General features: G+C 39.2%; 1 protein-coding gene across 1 annotated transcript in view; it reads right to left on the bottom strand.

Annotated features, from left to right (window-relative positions):
* Positions 1-10,689: 10,689 nt before the first annotated feature.
* Positions 10,690-27,794, bottom strand: part of pcdh9 (protocadherin 9) — a gene marked incomplete at both ends in the record, with an annotated part of 193,798 nt that continues 176,693 nt past the window's right edge. The window contains one exon of the mRNA XM_079164748.1: positions 10,690-11,060. Within this exon, the coding sequence (XP_079020874.1) occupies positions 10,690-11,060 (371 nt within the window). The remainder of the gene's footprint in view (positions 11,061-27,794) is intronic.

Genomic DNA, 27,794 nt, shown 5'->3' on the forward strand with positions numbered 1-27,794 from the left:
CTATGCTTCATGAAGTATAATAAAATAAAAACAAAAGAACAAAAAATATCTGACAATCAAAGGCAAGAAAAAATATATTAAGATGACGTCATGAAGGTTTTTCTGAATTCAATGCCAGTAATAATGAACTGAAAGCACAGTTACCTTTTAGCCTCAGTTTGGTCGTAATAACCAACAGAATAATACTTTTTGGTGTTTGTGACTTACGGTTCTTAAAAGTATTTAATGGAGACAAACATTCAGACATACAGTACAATCAGGATCATAACAAGTACAATTCAATTAACTTCAAAGGTGATGAATGATTTCACTAATAGTCAGTGTAAAGAGGCCAATGTCACAGTGGTAAAAGATAAATTCAATGTTAAAAGATGTATGAAAACAAAAACAATCATGATTGAACCAGCATTTATCCAGCATTTTCAGAGGGACAGGATAAAAGGATAAAAGAAAAAACAACTACCCCACCTTGGTTTTGGGAGACTGCCATCTTTGGCTGCTCATCTTCCATATCTGGTGCAGTAGTTATCTCACCCAACCAAACCATTGGTCTGTCACCACTTCCAGTCTAGAAAGGGATTGGCTTTGAAACATGTTAAACTTACTGTATCTGATGTTATAGTTCATGCCCCACTGGCAGACGGAACAACCAACATACATGTAAAACACAGACAATATGTGGAATGGAAATACTACACACAAAATTCTAAAGAATGCAAATACACACAAATAACCACAGCAAAGAATGCACTATGACATGCATTCGCACAGACCTGGGGAGAACATGCAAACTATACACAGGGAATAGTGCTCACTACTGATACACCATGCTGCCCTTGTGTATATGTATAGGAAGAGAGAGAGAGACAGATGATGTATGTGAGCCCAGTCTTCTCATCTTTTGTTTTGTGGGAGAAGATCCTAAGAATCAAGAGGTTCATAACAAGAGGGAATGTATGTTTTGGTTATACTCACCACTTTCACATTATTCAAATGTGGCAGCAGTAAGCGGCAAACGAAATGAAAAACAAAAGTGTCGGTAGTTTGAGCAAATGCTTTAAAACAACATATACTTACGTTCAAGTAAAAAAAGCCCTGTAGTGGCCATACGATCTATGTCTGTTGACAGTCAGGAGCAAACGAGAAAGCAGCGCGACGCTGTGAAAGAGCCATATAGTCCAAAGACAAAGGATCTTTCTCAATTTCCGATTTTGTGCCTCCTTGATTCCTCGTTCCTCGATCCTCCAGTGGTGGGTATAATCCTCAAGGGTGACATAAAGGACATGTGACACACAGCTGCAGCAATCGGTGATCAATTCAGATAAAATCTAAATTGAACACGTAGTGGTATTGAGCAGAGCAGCCTGGAGTGAGGGAGAAGAGGGATTGTAGGTAACAATATGTTAACCCTAGTTCCAAATCCACAGGTGAAGCCCTCTACTGGACTTTATAGGTAATACTCTCCTCCAATTACAAGAATGCATTCGCTCACTGAAAATTTGAGAGTAGCTGGTGAATCAGGACGCGCCGACCCGAATACGCCCAGATCCCAATGTATTTAGGGCAGCACACCCTGCTGCTAAACTATCCTATACCTTCTTATACAAGCGGCATAGGATTGACATGGCCTGCTTGGTAGAGGGCACCGCCTGTGCTTATAAAACTAACGTAACATTCGTTCTAACTCACACAGACTTTATTCTCTACTTGACCTGAAAGTATGGTCCTTTAGGTCGATGGCGGTGAATCAATCACACCGCTGAACCAGTTCCGGGAACCCCTTGATGGTCAACAAATGGACTATCTTGCGGGCAAAGCACCTATTTAGGATGCAAAGATCCTACACAGGTCTGAAATGTATGGACTTCTTGGGACCCAGGAAGTATAAAACCCAATTTCTGTCCGTCGTGAGTGGGGACAATAGATATAGCCTGTTTCTGTAACAGGTCTTGGATTTATACTGTGAGATACTCCACCTCCTTCTGGTAGGATAGATTCACCTTCTTGGCGCTCATGAACAGAGGAAGAACGCTGTAGAGCTGGAGAAATAACCCAGTCCCGGTATCCTGTCCATCCACTCCATTAACACGCAGTTGCATCACCACTCCTTGTAAAACAGCACTAGAGAACAAACGAACAGCTGTGGGGCAGCCGCAAAAGTTGTGGTTTCCTGTCTCAGACCTCTGAGCCGCCAAACCTTCTATAAATGGAAGGCTGGCCCATGGGAGACCGACATGGAAAAATCCGAGCCAGAGATTAGGTCCCTGAATGCTTTACTGCTTGGATGGCTTGAGAAGCTGCAGCAGACTTCACAGGACTGCTTCCATTCCCTTAAGTCTCCCTTCTGGAGATCGCTGAAGGAAAACATAGAAAGGGCCGAGGCAAAGATGAGGTTCATGAATCCATCAACCTGCCTTTAAACATAGCAGCTGACATCTTGGCAATGGGTTTCCCTCCTGGCTCCCTGTGTGGAGATAGATGATGCAGGAACAAACGTGTGTACTCCCCTCCCTCCAAAGTTAACAAACTTGCGTCATGTGTATTTCCCCCCCCCAAGTTTTACACCCATGTCAACGGTGGACTTCAGTGTGAAGCTGATGTACTGGACGGGAATATGATGTTGTCATAAGCATCTGCAAACCGAGCCTCTGTCTCAGCAGGGATGACCGGCTCGCTCTCATTGCAGCAAAGCATCACACTTAGCTTTGGAAGTTATCACACTGCTGCTGGAGCAGGCTGGACAGTGACTGCTGAACATCGCTCTCTGCGTGGTCCATGCCAAGACTCTCGAAGCAGCCGTCGTGAAGGTTCGTCCCAGGGGTAAGGCCTTGACGAGCACTGACGAGGTTCATGAAGCAGCAACTCCATCCGCAGAGGTAGGGAGTCAGTGTGCAAATCGCCTTTCACTGAAGAGAAAAGGGATAGCTTGGCAGAGCGTCCACATGTATTTGGGTAGGCATGTCCTGATTGGCCGGCTACGCTTGTGCAAATTTTCAGTGAGCGAATGTATGCTTGTGATTTGAGGACAGTATTACCCATAGAGTCCAGTAGAGGGCTGAGTCTGTGTGGGTTAGAATGAACTCCATCAGTGAGAGGTGGACATTATCGCTCACATGGGCAGGTCCAATGTGTTCCAGGCCATGTGGATTTTTGATGGTTTCATTGATGTTTTTTTCTCCCCCTGAACCTCTGGAAATCCCTCATCAGAATCATCATGCGCTAGGGGGCTATGGCTATCCTAGGAGGAGCTACAGCAGCCCCAAGCCCTTTCCTGGTGCCACCGATGCTGCACTTTAGCATAGCGATGCTTTGAGTTGAATGCTACTTCACGCTAATTTCAACATGCTCACAATAATAACATGCTGTAATGTTTAACAGGGTCACCATCTTAGTTATGGCACATGCCACTCATGTATTCCCCATATTAAAATGAAAAACCACTAGTACAGCCTCACAGAGCCACTCTAGCTCTTGTTTACATTATTTGTGACAGAGGTTCTTAAAGTTTTTTCATAAGAAGCCCTCAGTATTCACTCACTGTTTTGACCTCCAATATTTCACAGTGACCTCTGGGAATGTAATAACTCAAATGATTCAGATTTGTGGTATGAGGTCATAGTAAGAGCAGCTGGCTGAGGTACAATTTCTCCTGACAGACTCTTAATCTGTCATAGTTATTGCTGTGGGTATTGCATGACAGTTCATGTTCTCTCATCATCTTCTCTGTTGACCTTCATGTTCCATTTGGTCATCCTCCTCTTCCTCAGGGCATGTAATATTATTATATTGTTCTGCTGTTTATTTAAATGGAGACAATTAAGTTCAGAGTTTTGGACAAAGATGCATAGGCCTCAGCTTAGTCTCTGACAGTGTCTCGGAGGCTTACTTTTCATTCGCTCAGATAAAGGTTGTGCTGCCAGCTCTGTACAAGACAATGTACCTATATCTAAAGAACATTACTGCAACTCTCATTTTCCATTCAAAACTGATTTCCATGGCACTGCACATTCATCTGGCCAGAACAAACCATTCCTCTTTATCCTGGCTTTGTGACACATCTATCATATTTATCCAGAATAGGCTTAGACTACTGGAATGATTTTAATACATGTATGTGCTCTCCTTTACAGAATAATAAGACAATAAACCTGTAGTCAAAATGTGTCAATATGCATTGAAACTTTGTAGATATCTGCTCTTCATCTATTTTTCTGGGTTTTTTTGTTTTTATCTATATGGCTTTAGATGTGGGATACACTTTTGTCAAATTAATTTCAAGACATTTTGGTGCATATGGCTGTTAAATATATCTACAGTGACTTGTGGAACTACTTTTTCTCAAGGTTTGACTCAATCAGTGTCTGAATAATTTGCAATAATCTATATTTAAATCTCTGTAAATTACTATCAGTCTTATTCAAGCACTCTGAATTGCTATGCCTAATTTAGCCACATGTGTCACTGTAACGCAGGATAGCTATCTACTATGTCGCTGAAGGGGATAATTACTTCTGTATTTGGTCGAGAAAAACAAGTTGGATTATATAGCTTCAGGTTGCACAACTCTTACCTTCTTTTCACTGCAGTCTACAGAGAAAATGTCTCCTTTTAAAACTCCTTTGTAACCGGTTTTAGATCTTGGCCTACCACAGAGCTCCTCTTCCAGTGAGCCAAACAGGAATCCCTCCTGGCTGAAGATATTTAGGCTCACAAGGCCACAGGGTCTGTAAAACTGGTTGAGATCCAGACTGAATTCTCCCACATTCAAGAGATGAAATGAAACTATCTGAAGTCTTGGAGCAGACTAACATTAATTTGAGCTCTTATTATCTTCAAATATGGCCTTCAAAATATGTAGATGGTGGTGTTTCTGTCGACTGTATCTTTGTGGAGAGTTGTCTCTTCTTCTGTCTGAAGTGCATGCCTTCTCTGTGACTGATTCCCCACTGAACATTCATTCTGTTCCACTTTGTGCACAGAGGCTTTCCTAAGAAAAATATTCTCAAAGCCATATAAAAAGGAAATGCGATTGGGAACCTTTTTTCTTGGTTGTGGCGTGACACTAATTTACTTCCCCTCACACTTCCAAGGCAATTAGCTTTGAAGCTTCTCAGAAACTTTTCTTGCCTAAGTCGATAGCTAGCATGGCAAATAAGAATTTAAGCAGGTCCATTGGGCGACAGCTGATAAATATATCAAATGAGGTTACAGTTAGAAAGAAAACCTAAACGAATAAAGAAATATACTTACTTCACCAGTTATGCCGGGTGCCTGGCCCTTCATTACTGGCCAGTAGCGGCATGCAAATGTATTGCTGATTGCTTGTGAGTTGATGAGCACAACGCTATAGTATCATCCAAACATCTATGGAAAGATGAATAATATATCATGAGTTGCACTTTGCTATGGGAAGTGTGGTTTGGTAAAATTCTGGGTGTGACATCTTTCCACTATACAGTGCCATCAAAACTCCCCACAATGGAATGAAAAAAGTGTCCGAGGGATGTACGCGGCTTTCTACTAACAATCATGCAGTGCATCACATTTTATACATGTGAAAATCAACAGTCTTGCAATTCTCAAATCTCAATTTACTTCTCATTATAGAGTGACTATACCATGATGGTAGTAAATGAGTTAAAGATGAAGTGATTTAACACACTTTTAGGGGCTTTAAAAGACATTGTTGGTGTGACTACCCTTTCAAGTGAAGCTTCTAGCTCTACAAGCACCTCTACTTCTGCCAAAAATGTAACAGTTATATTGAGACTTCCCCCCTGGATCTCGCAGCCTCCCCTCAGTCACCATGCCTGCTGTGCCTTTACCAGTTACCTACCGGAACATGAATTGTATTATTTCAGCACCTAATCAAAGCTCATAATGAAGGTTACGATAATGTAAACCTTTTTCTATATGGAAAGACGGAGCCCTCTACGGGACTCTATGGGTACTACTCTCCTGCAATCATGAGGCACCCATTTGCCAACTGAAAGTTTGCATAAGTGTAGCCGGCCAATCAGGACATGGCTTTCCAAATCCGTGGGGACCCCACTGTATATAGAGCAGCACACCCTGCTGCTAAGCTATCATTTTTCTCTTTAGCTAACACCAATGTGCCTACTCAGGGTTACAATATTGTAACTTTTGTTCAAACACAGGCTCTGTTCTCTACTGAACTCTAAGGGTATAGTGAGTGGAGCCAAAAAATGCACGTCATGCTGCCACATAATATTAACCCAACAACACTGAACCTTACCCGCTAAAGTTTAGTTGCTGCAGCCCACCAACGCAACTGAATTGAGTAGAGCCACAGCCTAACACTGTAGGTGTCAAAAGACAAGCAACAGACATCCTGCACATCAAACCTCTTGGTACATCAAGGAGTACCAGTATGTAGGTGTATCATGCCCAGAGGGAGGTTGAGATGCAACACAACGGACCAACACACCATTCTTTTCACCAGTCATTCCTGCAAGCACAGTCCATGAAAAGGAGCCTGTCCAAGAGATAGAACCTAATGAACTGACAGGGTGTCAACCATGGATACGCCACACATGTGTCCTCGACCCTCACCCCACCGAACAAGGTCACTGACACTGCCATGCTGTGTGGAATATGAGTGGACCACAGTGGGAGGCCACACCATCTGCAAAGTGCCAAAACAGCTGTAAAGTGTGTCCGATGGGGACAGTTTGTTAAAAAAAAAATACAATGCCAAAGCACGAACTGGACAAAGCACATGTAACTTTGCCTCCCTGTTCCGCATGAGGTGGAAGACAAAAAGCATCCAGCTATATAACCCTGGAACTGAAAGAATGCCTTTAGTTATTGGTAACAAAGGAGGGACTTAGTCTGAGGGTAGTCCCAGTATGCTCACCACGAAGCAGCAAGATATTGGGGTGAACCTACTGGACAGTTAGTTCACACACTAGTCTTAGCTAAGGTCATTGCAAGCAGCAAAGTTGTCTTGAATGACAACTTCTTCAGAGAGGAGCGCTCCAGAGGCTCAATGGGACCCTTCACCAAGGCCTTGAGCATTAATCCCAGTTCCCACAATCGGGAGGAGGCATGCATCACAGAGCAATGCCTCTTGACCCCATGCAAGAACTGCTTCGCGAGAGGGTGTCCAAAGACAAGACAGCCCTCTATCCACCAAACACGGCAAAGCAGCATAAAGGCGTAAAGCAGCTTTTTCAGCAATGGCATGTGAGCAAATGCATCCGGCCCCAGTGGTGGAACATCCCGCTGTGCCAGGGAGAACCATAGCGAGCAGTGGGTGTCGCATCAATTAGTGAACAGATCCACCTGTGTATTAGAGGTCTGAAGTGTTGGAGGAACGGAAACACTGCCTGTAGTTCGAGGAGTCTGATGTTTTGGTCCCCCGCTGGAGGCCTCACACCTCCATCAACTCGCCCAAGGCAGGTCCCCCCCTACCCAGGCAAGGATGATCTCTGTGAGGAGGTCACTCAGCCTTCAATGATTGTTGTGTGGACCCCCAGTAGTGTACTTCATTCTCTACTGAGGTAATGGTAACCAGGCACTGGTTTGCGCTTGCTAGCGAAGGCTGGCAAACCATCTTAGCACCATCAGATGGCCAGCCGCCATGAACCCTAGCGCCTGCATCATGGTGAACGCCGTTACCGTCGCACCACGCTGTGTTCTGACAGAGATGCCCCCAGCCTGCAAACATGGAGCACAACCCCCAGATACTCCACCTGTCGGTGTGGCAGCTCACCGCTCTTCTTCCAAGATCAATTGGACCATGTGGCATATTCTATGGACTTGACAATGAGGTTGTAAAGAAAAAGAAGACCCTTATCCCACAGTTGCAAAATGGCTGCAACGCCATGTCCACACATCTGCTGAAGGTGTGGGGGTCAGGGAATAGGTGAACGGCAGCCTGTTATACTTGTAGGCTTTCTCACGTTTCCCCTGTGTTTCGGGGCCACCTCGACATGAAATGATGTGTCCTTTAAGTCGATCGCCTGGCTGAACCAGTTCCATTAACCACTTGATGGTTAGCATATGGAACATTTTTGCAGGCAATACATTGGTTAAGGACTTACAGTTCCAAAATGGGTCCGAACTCTCTCCTTTTAGGAACCAGGAGGTACGCAGAATAAAACTTTCAATCGGTCTTGAGTGGGGAGGACAGACATAGCCTTTTTCTGCAACAGGGCCTAAATCTCTTCCGAGAGGTAATCTATCTCCTCCTAGCAGACACTGATGAGATATTGTCATCATCGTCATCTGCAGAAGAAGTCAGCGTCTCAGCAGGGATGACTGGAGGCAGTGGCAGAGAGTTAGCAGTCGGGGCGGGACCTCGACCTCAGCGATCTCAAGCTCAAGTTGCTCGAATAGCAGCCAAGCATCACATTGAAGCATTGGAAGTAATCCCACCACTGCCGGCGTTTAATCTTGGCCAGTGGAGGTGAGCAGTGTGTGGGCACCTCACCATTTGCTTGAAGAGAAAAAGGATGGCAGACAGTGGTGAGAGCTGCCATATATACTGTAGGGTCCACATGTATTCGGGTGACCATCCTGGTTGGCCAGCTTTCTGTATGCAGATTTTCAGTGGGCGATTGCGTGCGTGTGATTGGAGACTACCCTAGTCTAGAAGAGGGTGGATGCTGTGTGCATGAGTTAGAACCATAGTGATACCATCAGTGAATTGAGAGCTGTCTTTGGATGGCTCCAGACATTTTTCATGGCAACCCCCTCCCAAAATTTCACCATACCCATATTTCCTCAGGCAGGATTTTCTTTTGGTAGGGACAATGCTGTGTTCATGTGATGGTGAAGGACATGGGTCTAATTCAACGACTATTGGCTAATGATAACAATCTGTCTGTTTACAAATTTCTCAAAAGATTAGGAACAGCTCAGTTGTACCTCATGAGTGTGCTGTGCACTAGAAATAAATTGACTTATTTTACAACAAGAAATTGTACCAAATTATTTAGAAACATTGGTTGGCAAGCATCTACACAAAACAGACACAGAACTCCGGAGGTGATCATCCTGCACACAAATTCAGCATACACATAATTAAAACATTTATTGCAGTAGCTGTATACCTGTAGAGTATTAACAAGGATTAACTGTTTCAGTATCTGTGATGTCAAACACCCTCACAACTGACAAACATACTGCGATAAGCAAATCACTCCATCCCACTTAACTTCTTTATATTGTGACATAAATATGAAAATGTTTTACAAACTGAATGTCTCCTTAATACACAAATCAACTATATTCCAACTAAATAAAATGACAGAAAAATGATCAAGTTAATTTTTAAAAGCTATATCTTTTAGCATGCTATTCCATTGTGTAATTTGCCTTCCATGCTGTGGAATAAAACAAACTTTTTCAGACAGTGGAATGACAGATGATCTTTCATGGTTGACCCATTATCTGCACATGCCTTTGTATTTTAATTCAGTACCAAAAACTGGATTATGTACTTTAATATCTGTGTGACATGTAATTTGGCAAACATCCAATGCATAAGGCATTTCATTATCAGACAGGATAGTCTTTGTAGCCAACATGTTCTCATCTTTTAAATAATGCAATTCAGTGTTTGAAGAAACATCATGTAGGCACAGTGATTAAATTGTTATAATAACCTGTGTTTTCTTAAGTATGGAAAACAATAGTCTGTGTGGAAATAATATATGTATATACATATGCCAATACATTGCAGGTAATACTGAGGGATTGCACTCAGTTAAATCACAATTTGAATAAAATCTATACAATAATAAGATCAACGTTAGATAAAACATTTAGCCATTTACAAATATATTGCTATTTAATTGTACTGAACACTTTCAAAATCAGTTTATAGAGGAGAGCTTTCAAAGCTTTTCATTTTTATAATGCACATATTGAGCACTGACATCCTTCATACAAAATGTTTTAAAAAAAAAGGTTTGCCTGTGGTTTTGCAGTACTTGACAAAAATCTTTATGAAATATGGGCAACATTGAGTATATTACGGGATGGAAAAATGCTTCAAAATCAACCACCAGGTTTTAAAGAATTAGGTAAATGTTTAGTTGTTGTACATTATGCCAAATTATAGATCTTTTGAAATCCCAAATCCTGATGACAAGCCATTATGATGACAGCCAAGAACTGTCCTATTCACTGTGGTTATTACATGTACATGATAGTGGTTAATAAGTCTTATTTACAAACTCACAGACAATGACAGAATAAACAAGTGTCCACTAACAGTGTTATTAGAACACTTTCTGAAATGTAATTCCATTTTCTTTGATTGTGTTGATTAATATAGTCCTGAAAGACTCAATAACAACCACACCACAAATATGTGTATATACTGGTCAACCATGGTATTTTTTTTGTTATTATTTTCTCCATTTTATGCATGTCCTTCCTCCACTTGTCCAAATCACACATGAAGTGGACAGAAAATGTGAAGTTGAAGAAATCCATGGAGGTTCATTAAAAAAAAAGGTTTCCTCAAGAGCCATAATAAAGTTGAATTGTAGAGAACACAGCATAAGCACTATAGTTTTGTTGCCTACATAGTATATGTGGCTATCACACTGCAGAAGCATCAACTTAAGTGGGAAGAGATGAAACAAGAAAGAAAACAATAACAAAACAGGAGAGGAGCTCAGGTGGACATCTCACAGCACAGAAGCAAAGTCCATCTTATAGCTGCTGGTCCTTCGGGCTGTCTGGGCAGGAGGCTGGCTGGCAGGACTTCAGACTCACCAGCGGAATATCAGCCATGCCACTGCTTGTGAAGTGTCCCTCCCCGCTCCCAAACTGCTTCTTGTCACCGAAATGCTCTGACCGCCCACTCTCATTTTTCCAGGTTCTGGTTAGAGTATGTCCATTGAGAAGTTTTTCCTTGGGACCCCACTCCCTCTGAGAGCCAAAGCTAGACACGGGTGACTTGGGCTGCTGGTATGTTCCCAATGTCGGGGGCATCCAGCAGTTGTCTGAATGTCCCAGGACTAGGCATTCCTGTGTGCACATCTCTGTAGCTTCCACTAAGCCACGAGGTCCCAGGGGGCCATCTAAAGGAGAAAAACAAAAAGAACAGGTAAAAATATATTGAGATCAACCATAATACTTGCATGATTACCATTTTGTTACAGTCCTGATCAAAATACGACTTAAACTGATCGTCACCCACAGGGGATAATTCTTCATACAGGATTATATGAAAGAAATATATCAAGCATTATTATTGTCCCTTGTAGAGTACATTTAAATCATTCTTCTGAGTAAAAAAATAATGTACTTTATTACTGTTAGTATTTCATTTGTTCCTTGTTCAATTGATCCTACAATTTCTGATCTTTCACTACAAAATCTATCTATATCTGTTACTGGTGTTGTGTTTCTGCACTGAAAGCACTCCGTTAAGGTTAAGGAAAAATTGGTGTCTTGGTTAAAACATTTGCTGCAGACTTAAAGGACAAGTGGGACATGTCCACTTTATATTTAACACTTTAGAAGATACACCTGTTACCTGCCCGTCAATGAAAATATCTAATCAGGCAAAATTGTGGCAGTAACTCAATGCATAAAAGTATGCAGACATGGTCAAGAGGTTCAGATGCTAAGAATGGGAAAGAAACTTGACTTTGACTGAAATGATTGTTGGGGCCAGACGGGATAGTGTGAGTATCTTAAAACTGCTGAGCTCCTGGTATTTCCAAGCACAGCAGTCTCTACAGTTTACAGAGAATGGTGTGAAAAACAACATCCTGTGAAAACACCTTGTTAATAAGAGAGGTCAGAGGAGAATGGCCAGACTGGTTGAATCTGACAAGAAGGCAACAGTAACTCAAATAACCATACTTTACAACAGTGCTATGTAGGAGAGCATCTCTAAACACACAACACATCGAACCCTTGAAGAAGATGGGCTACAGAAGCAGAAGACGACAACGGGTTCCATTCCTTTTGGCTAAGAACAAGAATCAGTTCAATAAGGAACTGTAAAACACTGTGCATTTTCTCTAAATTTGGCAACTTTTAAAACCCCTTTCGGGACATCATTTAAATAAAGCTGTAGTTTGAAAAATGAATGAGCATGCTTTCTGGAACTGGAGAGCATGGGGGAGCTATAAATCTTGAGGAGGATGAAAGGATGAATGAGTTCTCTTTGAGCACTGTCAATTGAATCCATAGCAACATTTACAGCGCCTACATAATACATTTTAAATAGACGGATGTGCAGCTTATGGTGCTACGCCGCAATGATGTTATCTTAAATTCTCTCAGTAATTAGGCTACCTCAACAAGCTGACTTTCACCTCTTCTATTTTTTAAAGTCAAACATTTCAATACATTAAGAGAACATGTGACACTGTAAGTGAATAAAGCTGTGTGTAAAGTGTCTAAAACAGTGTCAGTATCAATAGACACTGTATGGGAATCTATGATTTTGACCAACTTAATGTCAATAATCAGTTGTTCCAGAGTCTTCAGGCCACAATAGCACATGCTCCCTATTCCTCTCTCTAGTGGAAATGATTTCTCAGTGGAAATGATCATAACCGCTTTCCCTTAAACCAGAGAAAGACAAAAATAAAACGTTGAAGGTCAATCTGCATCACAATATATAATCAGCAGGACATGGCTCTCTAACTCTTTGCTACTATTTGGCTACTCGTCTGATGAACATCCATCACCTTTCAGACACGAACAATCTAAAAAGTCAGTGTTTCAGGTTGTATTTTTTTAAATCTCATTTGATAAAAAGGAATGCATGAAATATAATGCGCTCTAATATTTGAAGGATTCTTCTCCTTTGAGTTTGGTTTATTCTCCTTTTTAAAAGAAGCAACCAATTCTGTCTGTTTGTAATTCAAGCTTCAAAGGGTAATGAATTCATCTGTGTTTGTCCTAAAAAAGAAAATGATAACTATTTGTCCTTTGCTTCACAAAAAGCTAATTGGCTTGTGTAATATTTCAAAGGGCTTTTTTCAAACTTCTGCCTGGACCTGTTTTTCTCCTTGTTAGTTGAAACTTACTTAGACAATTTGAAATTCATTTTCACTTTGAGTTATCTTATTACAGGAGCAGAGAGTATTGGAGACATCTTATGCTTGTTTATATCAAGTCGTTATGTTAAACTTAATACCATAGACTTCTTTATATCGAGTCGTTATGTTAAACTTAATACCATAGACCTAAGGATTTAATAATACCTACATTTTAAAAAGAAAATTGCAAATATATTTAAATTGATATTGACATTATGAAATAAATGAAAGAAAATCTGCATATTAATGTCTTCTTAAGCTCCATTAAATTACATTTTTGCCAAAAACAAAAAAAAGGCATCAACAGGCCTTTCACAACCTTACTGCAATGTGAAAGGCCTGTTGATGCTGAACCCACTGAGAATTGATTATCAATTTTGCAGGTTTAACTACAATCAAGCCTAACTGTAACGGCTGTGGTTTGCTGATCTTTATGGTTATAAACCCAGTCAAACACTTCTATATGTGTTTAGTTTTATTTTGTTTTTTTACCACACTCCACCATAAGGATCAATAATAAGAAATAAGACAATTTTACCTGACCATAAAATAAATAATGCTAGCTTATATGTAAGAAAGTGATTTTAATTTCTTTAATTTCTTTTCTAATTAAACAAATCCAATGAATTGTTGACAATTTTGCAAACTATAAATTGGAGCCTTAAATCACTTAGAGTTAAGTTGATACTCCTCTGAATGCATCTCAATGAAAGATAAACAATATAAGCTTAAAGAGGTGATATTGATTGCAGGGCTGCTGTATTGGATACTTTATATGTGTCAGCAATTAAAAGTGTGTTCATGAGGAGAATCATTATTTTTTGTTCCTATATATGCTACTTCATATTTTCTGACCCAAAACAAGATAATAAAAAATAGTGTATTACCTATTGGCTCATTTGCCAAATGTTGTTATTCATGTATCAGACAATATGTTTTATTATAATTCTAGTTTTCTAAGAATATGTCCTCATGTTCCACTAAGCCGTGCTACTCAAACAATGGGATCTGGCATTGACAGCACATTTAGATTTATGATTTGAAGAAAGCCTGGACCCCTGAGAGAGAGTCAGTCACTCTTCTTCATGAATGTGGAGTCCATCACAATAACAGGAACTCATAACTGGTACGTGAGGAGTCTAACCAAGACACACATTATCATAGTTGCGAGGAGAACCACAGAGAGCAATAATACATGGTTCCCGGGAGACAGTAAGATAAATTCCTCAAATGAGATTGTAGATGAGTGAGCAGACATCTGAGGAGCGGTTACGGGCGAGAGACGTAAGAAAGAAAAAGGACTGTGCACATGTAGATGGTATGCAGTGTTGCGCAGAGGAGCATTTTACAGTGCCGCCATTTATGTGACTTTTAGCTGTTTTTGTATTGTTTGGCAAATGATTATAATGAAGTCATGATAATGGGGATGTCACCAATGTCATTTCTTCCTACTTTGTACTCATCGGGTGCTTGTACAAAAATTATAAAATGTAGAAACAAAAACCCTGACTGATTTGTTAATCTCAATGTGTAAGTGATATTAACAGTTTGCGTATTGATTACAGCAGAGTTAGGTGACTGAATTGTCCATATTTCTTTTTTTTGTAAGAAAAGCAGAGACAGCCATTTATCAAGGGCACTTTGTGCTTTGTTATTTCCCTTGTGCAACAAACATGACCATTTGCATGTAGATTGGTACAATCAGTGGGCAGCAGAGGATAATTTGACTCAGCCATTTTCTCTTCTAATCTGTGCGTGCCTTTTGTATGAGACGCAGCCTGATTGAACAACCACTTGAGGCATAAAGCTAGTAGGTTTAGAAAATGACCTATACAAATCCAACAGTATTATATATATATAATATAGAACAGCGTTTCCCAACCAGGGATACATGTACCTCAGGGGGTACTTCTGCTTTTGTATCTGAGATACTTATAAATATATATCGACATATTTGTGTTCAAGAGGAAAATAAACAGATACAAATAGCATTACAAATTGGTGTGAGGTATTTAGTGTCATGTTTAATTAAATAGCAATAAGCCACAATTGGCTAACCTATCGTCTGGACTGCAAGTGTATGAGACGTGTTTTTCACTCACACATCTCACTCAACAGATACGCTCTCATTTTAAACGATGCAGACGTCTGCACCAGCTCTGTTCAAATGTGCAAAAAAAAAAAAGACCATGAGTGCGTAAAAACTCTTTAGGATGTAAACAGAGCAGTCAACATGGCTAAATATGAAGTATAAATGACTGGAACACCCACCTTCTGCCATTAGAAGTGGTAGTAGTTCAAATGCAAACTTGAACAAATCTATAAGTTATCCAATAAAATATATTTAGGGGATATTCAAAATAAAACATTGTGCCTGTGCAATCAAAGGTCTGGACCTATTTCTTGAAATGTATCATTGGAGCACAATAAAGCACATTTGTACTTCAGCAATATATCCAGGCGGAGGATATCTCCTCTCCTCTAACAACCCCCCAAAAAAAGCAGACAATTATTTTGTTCCCTTCATAAAAAAGTGCTGTGGTATATCACTCTCCAGAAACTCCACACCTGTTTATTCAAAACTCTGACTCAGCAGTCCAAATATTTCAAACAAAGCCAAAACACAACACTGCACATTACTGGTGCCTCGATCTCTCTTTACTGGCTCCCTATTGATGCCCTACAGTTTACAGTGAACAGGAATATGTTGGTCCATTTAATTGAAAGGACACTGTAAGAGGTAGAACCTCCTCCTATCAGCCCTCCTCACTTTGGAACAGACTTTCTGACATTGTAAAAAAAAAAAAGAAAAGAGTCCAGATTGAGTATTTGTTAACTAGACTAAGCACAGTCTGTAATATTCACATAGAGACAAATCTTTATTTCCATCTTGTTTTCCTGCATAGCTCTTGGTGATAATCCTTACTGTGAATAGACCTCTGTGATTTCATCTGATTAACTTGACAGACATTGACCATCAAGGTTTATTAGCAGCTTATTCTATTGTATTTTGTCCAAGAATATGCTTGTTTGCATTCTGACCTCCCACTCTGTAATCAGTGACATCTCATACATACTGTATACATTCACGTTTTCATGGAAAGTAACATACTGTAGCTGTACGTGCTAAAAGCGTAATCAATAATCACTTGGAAAAGGCCAGAGGGCGTCAAGTGACATCCTGCTACTCTTGCTGAAACTTCGAAGAGCTGTGGAGAGATGATAAGCACCAGCACACCATGACACTACAACTGCAGATAAGAGGCCGCTGGGTATGTACTCCGTTGTACTGCAGCTCGACAAACACGCAGTAAATCTGAAATAGATCCTGTACGGCCCAGTGAAATGTAGAAATGTAACTCATTCTTTACTTTTGCAAATTGCTTATAAATGTATATGCTACTTAAAAAAAAGAAAAAGGCAAATACACTTGAATTTTAGCCAAGTCAGTAGCTCTAATGTACATGAGCTTTCATGTGAATTTTATGTGAATTTTATATTGTAAGATTTAAGCAACGAAGAGGCACCTGATTCAGCTGCATGCTGTTGGAAGATGTTTTAAACGAGCACCAAAGCATTGCTGTGAACATGTTTTTTTTTCTTTTTTTATCCCTACGATCACTTAAGAGACTGTATTTATGCATTTTGCCATTATGTCAGACGGACAGACAGATTTCATTGAAATTATTTTAGTAATGGTGAGACACAGAATCTTATTTGCATTGATGTCCACTGACAAAGAATCAACATATCTCAATTCCACAGCATTAGCATGCATAATCAGCTAATTTTCAAAGTCACAGCTTTTCCACATAGATAAAGCTGTAATTGTAGCATCACGTTCCCTTAATTCACACAAAATGTCTTTCACATTGTTTAGTGCTACTTTGTCTGTGCATAGCTCGTTGCTCATGGATACTATGCTCAAGCAGTCAAGTTTCTCTCTGCATACACACACACACACACACCACACACACAAGCAAATAGCCGGTAGCTGATGTTTGGTGCAGAGCCCCTGAGTGCTTTAAATAACATTGAGGCACAGGTGTTGAGGAATGCAAGGGATTCAGAACCGTGTCAGATGGTGCTTACTTTTGCTTACAGCACTGTGCAAATGCTGCAGATGTCCACAAAGACAGATAACTTACAGACAAAGAAACCATTAGATTGCCTCCTGATAAGGACTCATTAGGATGTGCTGGGGGCTGGTCTATTTAATTCTGCAGAAGCTGTTGAATAAATGTGAGCCACGAGCAATCGCTGCTTAACGATGGACACTTTGACCAAACAGTATTCACATGTCTCTCATTCAATCCTCCTACTCAGCATCAACAGATCACCGAGGTTACAGAGGAGGAGAGAATCATCCTCATTTTTGGCCAGAGGTTGTTTGCAACTATAAGGGAGTAGTCTTGTTTTAGTCTGCCGGCTATTGCTAATGAGATAACGTTTGGCTAATTAATTGGATGCACACTATCAGTGCTGATGTGCCAGTCCAACACCAACAACCTACAGCCTTCAGAATGGCAAGAGGGAACGCTGGAGAGGGAGTGAGAGTGATTGAGTGCGGGGGAATTAGTGTCCATAGGGCTTGTTTATTTATCCATGCTGTTAAGCATGCCCAGATGTTGTTATTTGGGGATGAATGAGGCTTTGTTTTGGTCCAACATGGAGGCTGAAATTGACATACCACTGTCTCCAGCTGCTGCTCAAAAACACACAAGATACGTCTGGCAGATTAACTCTTTAAATCTGCTGTAGGTTTTCTCTATGACCGGTTCATCTTTCAACACAACACATACGTACATACAGACATATACCACCGATTCATCACTGTATACGCCAAGGCATAACATGATATACGGCATCATAAACATAGCCTGTATTCATAAAGATATGCCTCATACTAAGAGCAAATATATTGCAAATGGCTTTGGAAAACATGTGAGTGGTATGGTGGTTGGTGTCCAACAAAGCATAGAATTACAGCTCCATACAGCTTTGCAGCACATTTGAAAACAGGTCCTGTGATCTACAGTAAAGGCTATCTGGGGTTGGATAAATGTGATAGTGAGCAGAGCAGAACAGAGCAACATGCTGGATGCATCCTCAAGAGAATACTAGTCTGGCTGATGGATCCTCTCTAGTGCTCCCTTTGAGGCCAGGCAGCAGCTTCTCATGAGAGGAGATGAAGGACAGGAGGCAGTCAAAATAGAAAAAGAAGACAAAGCTTGAGAATGGAAGAGAAGGGTGTTTAGATATATAGAACAGATGAGCAGGAAAGATGGAAGAGAAGAAAAGCAAAGTGAAGGTGAGGAATAGTAAGAAAAACAAAAGCACAAAGCCTGTCAAAAAAATATCTTAATTTACATAATTTCCATGATCCCGGATAAATAATATTGGTTTAGACCTCACTTAAAACTATTCTCAGATCAATTTGTAATTCAAATATTCAGCTCAAGGTACTCTGTATTGGACCCACACATTTTTCCTGTTAAAAGTCCTGTTTACAGCATAGTGTGTGAGGGAATAAGTGGGCTACTGATGCTAGTGTGGTGGAAATGAAGCTTAAGAAATATTTTGGCATTTTCAGTGATTTTATTCATCAAAAAGTCAAAAAAATGTGCACTGGACAATGCACATACCACATACTGTACATACATATATTTACTCTACATATGTGCTATATTTATTTACTGAAGGTCATTAGAAAGTAGTAGAAATTGAACATACACACCTCTCATTATTCAGTTCTTTGTGGAAGCAACCATGTTCAATTCTCTAATACTTGCCCAGCACTAATGGGTTTCAGGGTTGGCATCATTATGTATGATTTGAGAAGCGTTCATGGTCTGTTGCCTAAATACCCTACAGCGCTTTAAAATTGCATGTGGTCTGACAGCCCAGGCTACCAATCTACAATCACAATTTTTAATCTTCTGATAGACATCAGATCATTTGGTGAATAGTATTCACATGAGACTCAATTAATTCTTTCCTCATTCTCTTTCCCCTATATTACAGTCTTGAGTCAGTAGCCACTATGTAACAGTAAGGAGCCATTCTGATAAGTAATTCCCTTTTGTTTTTTAGGTGGGGAGAAGCTATAAAAACCCAAGTAATCCAAAAACATATTTCCTGTTAGCCCTGATGCTCTCCTCAATCTGTTTCCCTCAAAGCTCCACTGCACCACTCTAGGGTTTAACTGCTTCCTCTTTAAGTGGAATATTCTATCAAAGTTGTTGAATTTTAGCAAAGTAACATAAAAAATTAAACAGTTGTTTTAGGAGTCAACATATTTCTTTCTGACCTCATTTTAAAGCTAACTTGATGTTTCCTCTATATGGAATAGTAATGATTATTCATATAAAGTGTTGTTGCTATTTTGTAGCTCCAAGATATATAACTCAATGACAACGAGACTGTATTCTCAAAAGCATTGCCGAATGCATATTCAATTTTAGACTTAACTTTCAATAAAGATGTGAAGTTAATATGGTATGAATCCTATACTGTGAGTTCTCCACTGCGTTCAAAACCATCCGGCCTCTCATGCTTTGGGAAGAAGATTAAGTTTGTCATGAATCAGATATTGTGGACAGACCATAGAATCTGAAAAGCACAACGTCAGACATGCTGCAGAGTAACAGCCCAGTGGCGCTTCAAAAGACTCTGACCTTTCCTGCTCATCTTCTACTGTACACCGCAAATTTCATTTGCAGTTCTGGGTCATGCCACCTCCAGAATTTCAGGTGACTCCTGCTTTTTAGATTGCAGCAGTGAGGAGGAGTGGATGAGACTGGTGGAGAGTTTTGTCAGTTGGAGCAAAGAGAACCATCAACTTAACAGCCTGACGAGAACAAAGTTTATAATACGAGAGGTACCAATCACGTTTTTCGGGGGGGGCCTCAATCCACATAAAAGCTCCTTCCTGTAATACTGCATATTGACCACATGGAATTTAATACAAATATATTTGTATTAGTATTTAAATTATTACATGATACGTCTGCATAGTACACATTTAGTGAAATTAATTTGAAATGTCTGAGTTAATTTACTAATATATCTGCCATCATAGCTTTCCTTTGAGGGTCTTCAAACATATGTTGTTTTATGTCCTATGGTACTTTGTAAAATATCTTTGGATAGATCAGTGTCATTTTCTAGCAAAAAGGTTGGCAAACATTTGGAGAGACTTACATGAACAAGGTAAATACTAACGTTCAAATGCAATTTAACCAACAGCAGCACTTTGGCACTTTAGCGCACCTAACAAAGGTTGGTGAAATGAAAGGCTGACACACGCTGACCTACACGCTGACTAAAAAACGTTGTGCATTAAGAAATTGTCAAGTGTTTTGATTGGGCTCAATGGGGAGATTTTGACAGCTGCATTACTTAAAACAAACAAACAAAGGAACCAAAATGGATTGGGCTTCACATGGCCCATACCTATCCATCACAAATGCCTGGATCAATCCCAATCCCAGGTAACGGCTACCGACATACCTCCTTATGATTGATTTCTGAGAGAGCAACAATAAACTTACACAGTGTCAGTCAAAGTGGTAATGCTGCAGTTGCAAAACAAACTGAACTGCACTGATAACATGGAGGAATAGTAAAAAGAAGGGCATATTCAACCGAATCTCCGATGCAACAGACCAGATATTCTCGAACAATTTGGGGAGACCAAAACCATTTCTTTGTGATGGCCTGCTAGAATAAAAGTTGCAGAACGTAAGCTCGGTTAACAATAAGAAAAAGTGTTTTCTGGCCTGGAGGCACCAGCAAAAGAGATGATGAGAACTGAACGAAACTCCATTGTGGAACACACCTTCCACCCCTTGAGGTGAGATGATGCTACAGTACAAACATATTCACTCTTTGTCTCAGCATCCAAACTTAAGCCTACAGCTATTAGACTGTACAATGCTCTGTGACCAAGCAACTCAAACCTAAGCCAACTACGAGGGAAGTGAGGCAGGACGTCTGAACTGCACTGCAGGAACTGAACAAGTCACCAGTGACTGCTCGATACATTTGTATTCACCAGAAAGCATTTTAGCTTTTGCTGTAATCTTTTCTTACAGACATGTTTCTGCATATTCCTGCAGATTATCTGCATCAGTTGGTACATAACGCAATTTCACTGAAGCTATGCTACCTTTTGATATCTTACCATTTGGATAACACAGTGGGATTGTGAAAATAAGGCACATGCCTATATATGGTAACTCTATACTTCAGTATTTGTAAAGAAGACAGCTAGAAATACAAATCACCAAAGTCTATATATTTGATATGGTGTATTGTTGCTTACAAATTCATATGGAACATACCTTTATCAGGCATAAACTGGATATGGCTTTTTGTAGTCTTAACCACCATACAATTAAACATTGGTATATACAATATTGTTCATTTGATGTTACAAAATACAAACTAGAAGAACAAAAAGAATAATCTAAGTCTGTTAGTAGACTTGTCTGAAAGACTGATTTGACAGTGCTGCAATCTGAAAAAAGTAACATATCAGACATTCAGACCTTACATTACATTACAGTCATTTAGCTGACGCTTTTATCCAAAGCGACTTACATTTCAGATGCTATCATACCGTAGGCACAGCTACGGGAGCAATTTTTGGGGTTAAGTGTCTTGCTCAAGGACACATCGACTTGCAACTAGTGGTGCCGGAGCCAGAGCCAGGGTTTGAACCACCAAACCTCTGATTGAAAGACGGCCCTGCTCTCCACTCAGCCAGTCGCCAGTGGGGCAACTGGCTGAGTTTGATAGTCATCCGCACTGCCATGGCCATGTTTCTATCATCCATCCATCGTCACTGTCCATCCATTTAACCATTTTTGATTGACACAAATGTTTCATTCCATAACAATAGCTATGTATATAACTCAAATAACTGCCAACGTGTGGGATACCAAAGAAAAATGTGTACAGTTTGTATGTTCATTGTGCATTGGGTGGTAAAGGAAGGCAGATACCAAAAGTGTGCACGCATTGGAGCAGTGTCTGTAATTGTCGTTTCAAATAAAGTAATTATCGAACATTTCTGAAATGTATGATTGAAAGGCCAAATACATTATAGAAGCAGAGAAATTAAGCCAGCAGTGTTACAGTGCCCATGTCTAAGATGGACTAGAGATAAGCATACCACGAGTACTATTATTCCATTATTCTGATTCCTCGATCAATGGCACAGTCAGTGGGACAACTTTATTTACTAAAAATGTGTCAACACAATGCCAATATAACAATCACGCTATTTAAATCAGTAAATATAGATTACTTTTGACAATAATACAGGCATTTTATTTTTTTCGCTAGTAACGCACATGTCTTTTATGGCAAAATAGGGATGACAACACAGGTTTTCAAAACACATTTTGAATTGCTGTTTTACACAGCTCAGTACAAGTGCTCAGTCCCCATGACAACAATGGCCATGTAAAAATGATTTCTTCTCCCTCTCTAATCTTCCACTGCATTAGACTCAGTCACTGACCTTATAATCTAATTTCTACCCTAAATTAGTGAGTATGCCTGCTCATCTCTATCTTGGATCGAATATATTTCTGGTCAAAGACCTTAAGTGATACTGTATGTGGCGACTAATTCAGTTTTTACAATTTGCCCATGTACAATTTTCTGGTTGAAATAATGAAATGTATATTGTGTATATTATTGTTTTGCTCGCACTCCATGTTAAGACCTGGTCAAAGTGCTGCACTGACAGGCAATGCCAGAAATGTGGTTGAAAAATAAAATAAATGAAAAGTCCACAAGCGCATACACCCAGACGACATTCACTAACAGTCTCTATGTTGACATTTGAGATATGAGGAATAGATTTCAAATTCAATACAAGGGTATAATCTGTTAATCATTGTGAGCTTGCTGTGGCTGTTATGGTGCAAGTAATTTAACAGATACAGATAATGATCATGTTGACTTCATAATACAGTAACACTACACCATGACCACAACTCACTTTGCCCTATATATACAAGACACCAGGTAATTCAAGCATCAAATGCAAGAACAAAATTAATTCAAGCATCAATGCTGCTTAGTGGTCCGGTCCAATCGCTTCACACTGTGCTCTATTACACTGTGTGTTCATGTTTTTACTTGTGATTATGTTCTTTGTGGTATGCAGCGAGTATTTTGATTTTAATCTGGAAGGAATGACAAGATAATAAATAGCTGCTTGTACTGAAGTGCATTGATGAGTATGTATTACTGTTTTTTACTGCAAGATAAATATCTCAATGTTAGATGTGTACTTGAAACTATAACAGATTAACAAAAGATATAACCGACAATATTTAGGAATATATGTATGTATAACTACTCATTGTTGCAGTCAGAAGTTAAGCTGAGTGAGTGTCATCGTTGGATTGTAAAACTGAAATGAAGAGCTTCCCTTTTAATTAAACATCAAACTAACATATTTGTCAACTACATATTTGTTAAATATTCTGTTTTATAATGTTAAATTTAGATGCAGAGCATTAAGTGTCTTGCATAGTGAGGGTATAATGGAAGTGTATGCCACCTCTTAATCTAGAGTAGTGATTTAATTACTCAGTTAAAGCCATGCAGTTGTCTAAAACTATTATAAAACCTTTTCTAAAATGATTGTAAAATGTATGTACTCTATATTTTTTGTGTTTCTTTGGGCTGATGAACATGTGCTTGGAATTGTTCAGTGTAACTTTTTTTCTGCAAAGTACATCTGCGATAAATGCAATGACAGCTAAATTAAGAATGTTATACTTATAGCAGGCAAAATATTAATGTTGAACATATATGCAAAATCTCTGTATTGAATATTTTGTAAATGTTGAAATATTGTATTATTGTGGTTACGGTGTTGACTACGGTCAGAGCATTGAGAAAATGGCAGCTAAAGTGAAACCAACTAAAACCACCAAAGTCATGGACATCGTGTGATAATAAATATTACAAATATCAACACTGACTTCCAGTAGAAGATGAGCCATGAATCTGAGACTGAGATGTCCCAGTAATCCAGTAATACACCTTCACAACCTTACTTTGCCCTGTGCTATATATGATTACTTTGTTGTTTTATTGGCACTAAATATAAAATTGGCACCAAAGAAATTGCTCTTGCAAAATAGCTACATATAAATACAATTTGTAAGAGACAAGGTTGACCCTTTATGGCTTGCCACAATGCATGTAGTTGGGCCTATTATAGACTATGGTGTATTTTCATTGCACATGGATATTGTACCACAATAACACGTATATGCCCTCTCATATCACATCTCTGATGAAGCTTACTTTAAATCATCAATGATTGCTACATGAACTGTTTTTTATTCCAGTTAAAATGGCTATATTTTATAAGACACTCACTCTTTTGTGTTATCATACATTTATTTTTAAGCAATTAACCAGTAATATTAATTCATCATAATTAATAATCATTATTAGGCAGCCTATGATAAAAATATGTATGACTCGAACCTCATCTTATCATCTTTTGTGAATAGCTGTATGTAGTTTCTTGTATATTTTGAATGAATGTGCCCTGTTCTCTACACGGCCTTCTTCTGGAGTCACTCGACACAGCTCAACAAAGAGGGTAAATGGCCTGTAGCAGAAAGCAACACCAGTGTAACAGATATAGTGCTAGATATTCATAACATTATTTGGAGTACTTTCCAGGTATGTGCTCTTCCAGTAAAACTCACACACGCAGTCAAGCACATAATCATTAACATAAAGAGGAAGGGGACGCAGCAGGTGTTACTGCTTACTTGCAGAGGTCCAACAAAAGGGGTAAAAGGTTTGTGAGAGTGAGAGTGAAAAAGAGCAAAAAAACTGAGAGGCTGATAAGTTCTACAGTGAATTAGTGACAGAGAGACATGTGTGTTGATCACTACCTTGAGCCTGAAGGAATTCGATAATAAAACAGAACCTTGTTAATCCCCCGAGAGCTCTGTAATTGCAATGTTGAGGTACATCTCCTCTCTGTTAATAATTGTAATTTCAGAGCATGCTCCGCCCACATATACATTTATTCATAATTACCTGAGGGAATGGATAGTGCTGTACTGTCTATTAAAATTGCCCTGATTTAAAGGTATGCATGACAAATTAAAGCCAGCAACTATTGATTTGGTAAAAATTCAGCTCTTTTTCTTTCCGTTTTAAGGTCATGGATATGTTGTATGGATTATCCATACAATCCTATGCCATACTCTTTACATAATGTTCAGTGAAAGTGTAAATTCTCACACTACACGGCACAGCTTCACTGTATAGTTTGCAACCATGTCTACATGTTAAGAGCAAAAAGTGTCAAAATTGGGATGTGATAGAAAAATTAGCACCTCATCTTCGACACTAAGAAGAAAGATTAAAAGAAAATGTGTCAGTCACATATTCTACTTTCAGTGCATGTTTTGGCTTTAAATAATAATAATAAAAAACACCAACATGAAGGAAATGAAAACCGGATAATGACAATGTAAAATGTGAGCCATATGCATAAATCTGCTTTGTGAGATGGTGGGTGCACTGGGAGGAAGTGGAGGTCAGGCCCTGGCAGAGACCCCTGTTGGGTGCAGGTGGCGAATAACTTCTGTCTGCCAAGTAATTAAGTGTCCATCACATCCTTGCAGGAGGGCTGTGCAACCCAAAAGCCTATTCCAATGTCCATCTGTGAGAAGGACTGGAGCTACAATATGGCCCTACACATGACCAGTGTATCTAAAACAACACATGGAAATTATCAAACAGTCTGCAGAGCTGTAAATAAAAATGTGTGCCTTGATGTAAAATTTAGAATTATCAAGTGAATAACTAAAGGAATAACGGAAACAAACTATACATACATATGTTATGTCATAGTCATATTATAAATCAAATCAAGGAGGTGGGCAAACGGCAGTCTGATTTTACTTGATGCAATATAAAAAAGCTTTCCCTAGCCTTCTGACTGTAATTAGTTAGTAATTATACAGTAGTAAGCAACAGTATGCACTGGTGCTTGTGCTTGAGACTGCACGACTCCGACAAAACCCTTTCTTAGACAAAGAACCTTTAGGATGCTCCATGAGTTTTGGCAATTGTCATAAACAACCTTCACATTTTCACCTTTAGTAATAGAAGGACTAATCAAAAGCAATCATTAAGTGTGTTAGACATTAGAATGGATTGAACTGATATGGTTTCTGACCTTTCATGAGGTTACTCGAGGCAAAATGTTGAAAGGAAAAGAAAATAATTTGATGTGTAATGGCGATCTATTACAATTCACACACCGGCTGTAACCCTAACTAGATATAGGCTGTGAAATGTAACTTCTATTGCATGGAAAGCATGTCTCAGTCTTGGCTTAAACCACGTTTATCATGATTGCTTTGTTACAGGCGAAGCAGTGACAAACGCATGAGACATCCGGCTGTAGTACAACCTTTTTTTTGACTGGCTAGGTGTTGATATGTGCGGTTACTCAGTCTTAATGTCGAAACATGTGTGAAACTAATTTGTTGTTTTTGAAGATGGCAGCAATTAATCTCTCAAATGACCTGGCTAGATTAAATGAGAAGAAAGAGTGGATGCTAGGAAAATAAATGCCAGCATTAGGGAAGAAATTACAAGATGACCTTACTGAACAATGATTTATGGATTCCCTCGTCAAGCAATTACAGCAGGTGATACCTTTGAAATTTCAAACCACGGAAATTAAATTTGCTCCTTTGCAAACTGTGCACTTGTCAAGGACATTTGAACTGTTACCTACATCGGAAGGCTCCTCTGCAGTCATCCCTCTTCCCTTGGCAAATCACTCAGCTTTAAGAGTGATAGGGCCTATACGGGGGTGGACAAAATAAGGAAAACATCTAGCAATACATGAATATCAAATGCCTAAAAAGCAGTAGAGCAGAAGGACTTAGGTTTTTTAGAGATGCTAGAAAAGTGACTATCCCTTAAACAATTGCATGTGGTTCATATACCAACCTTCAATACGTAATTTGGACAAATAGGAAAGATTAACCTTAGAAAGCAAAGCCAGCAAAAGAAACCAGATTTTTTTCTGATATTCACTAAAAAATATATAGATATGGTAGATTGAGAAATAAAATCATTAAAAAAAGATGAAATATTTATTAGAACGCCCACTTATCGCAATGTTTTGTTTCTGAATACCGAGAAGTCTCTGTTTCATTCTCTTTACACCAAATTAGGCATCTTTGTGCAAAAGTCAGCCAAAGAGAATCATGTCACAAATACCAACAAACAGTTTAATGTAATTATTTTATATCTAAGGCTTTGATGTTAAACTCTGCTAATTTACAGCACTTATTTTTCTTTTTCAAATTCCACTATAATGACCTCATATTTGTGTACCTGCTTTTGTAAACCAGAAAGGTTTAGGCCCATTTGGAAGTGTAAGGCTTTTTTCAATTCTGTCATTTCTGTTATTAAGGCACTTGCACAATAACACTATAATTCATTGTGCTTTCAGTGTATGCTCTCTTTCCCATTTCACTTGTTTTGATAAAGAAGAAAGATCATAACAACCTTGCTATTTTGAATCCTGTTTGGAAGAAACAAATCAATCAAACTAATCTCAATGTTCCCTCATTGGCTCTCTGAGGGAGTGATGATAAGAGAATATTTTTATTATGCTGCCTTGTGTAAATACAGAGCATCGAGGTGCTCGTAAATCCTTACACTTGTGTCTGT

The sequence above is a fragment of the Pholis gunnellus genome (genome assembly GCF_910591455.1).
Source record: "Pholis gunnellus genome assembly, chromosome: 1".
Classification (NCBI taxonomy): domain Eukaryota; kingdom Metazoa; phylum Chordata; class Actinopteri; order Perciformes; family Pholidae; genus Pholis; species Pholis gunnellus.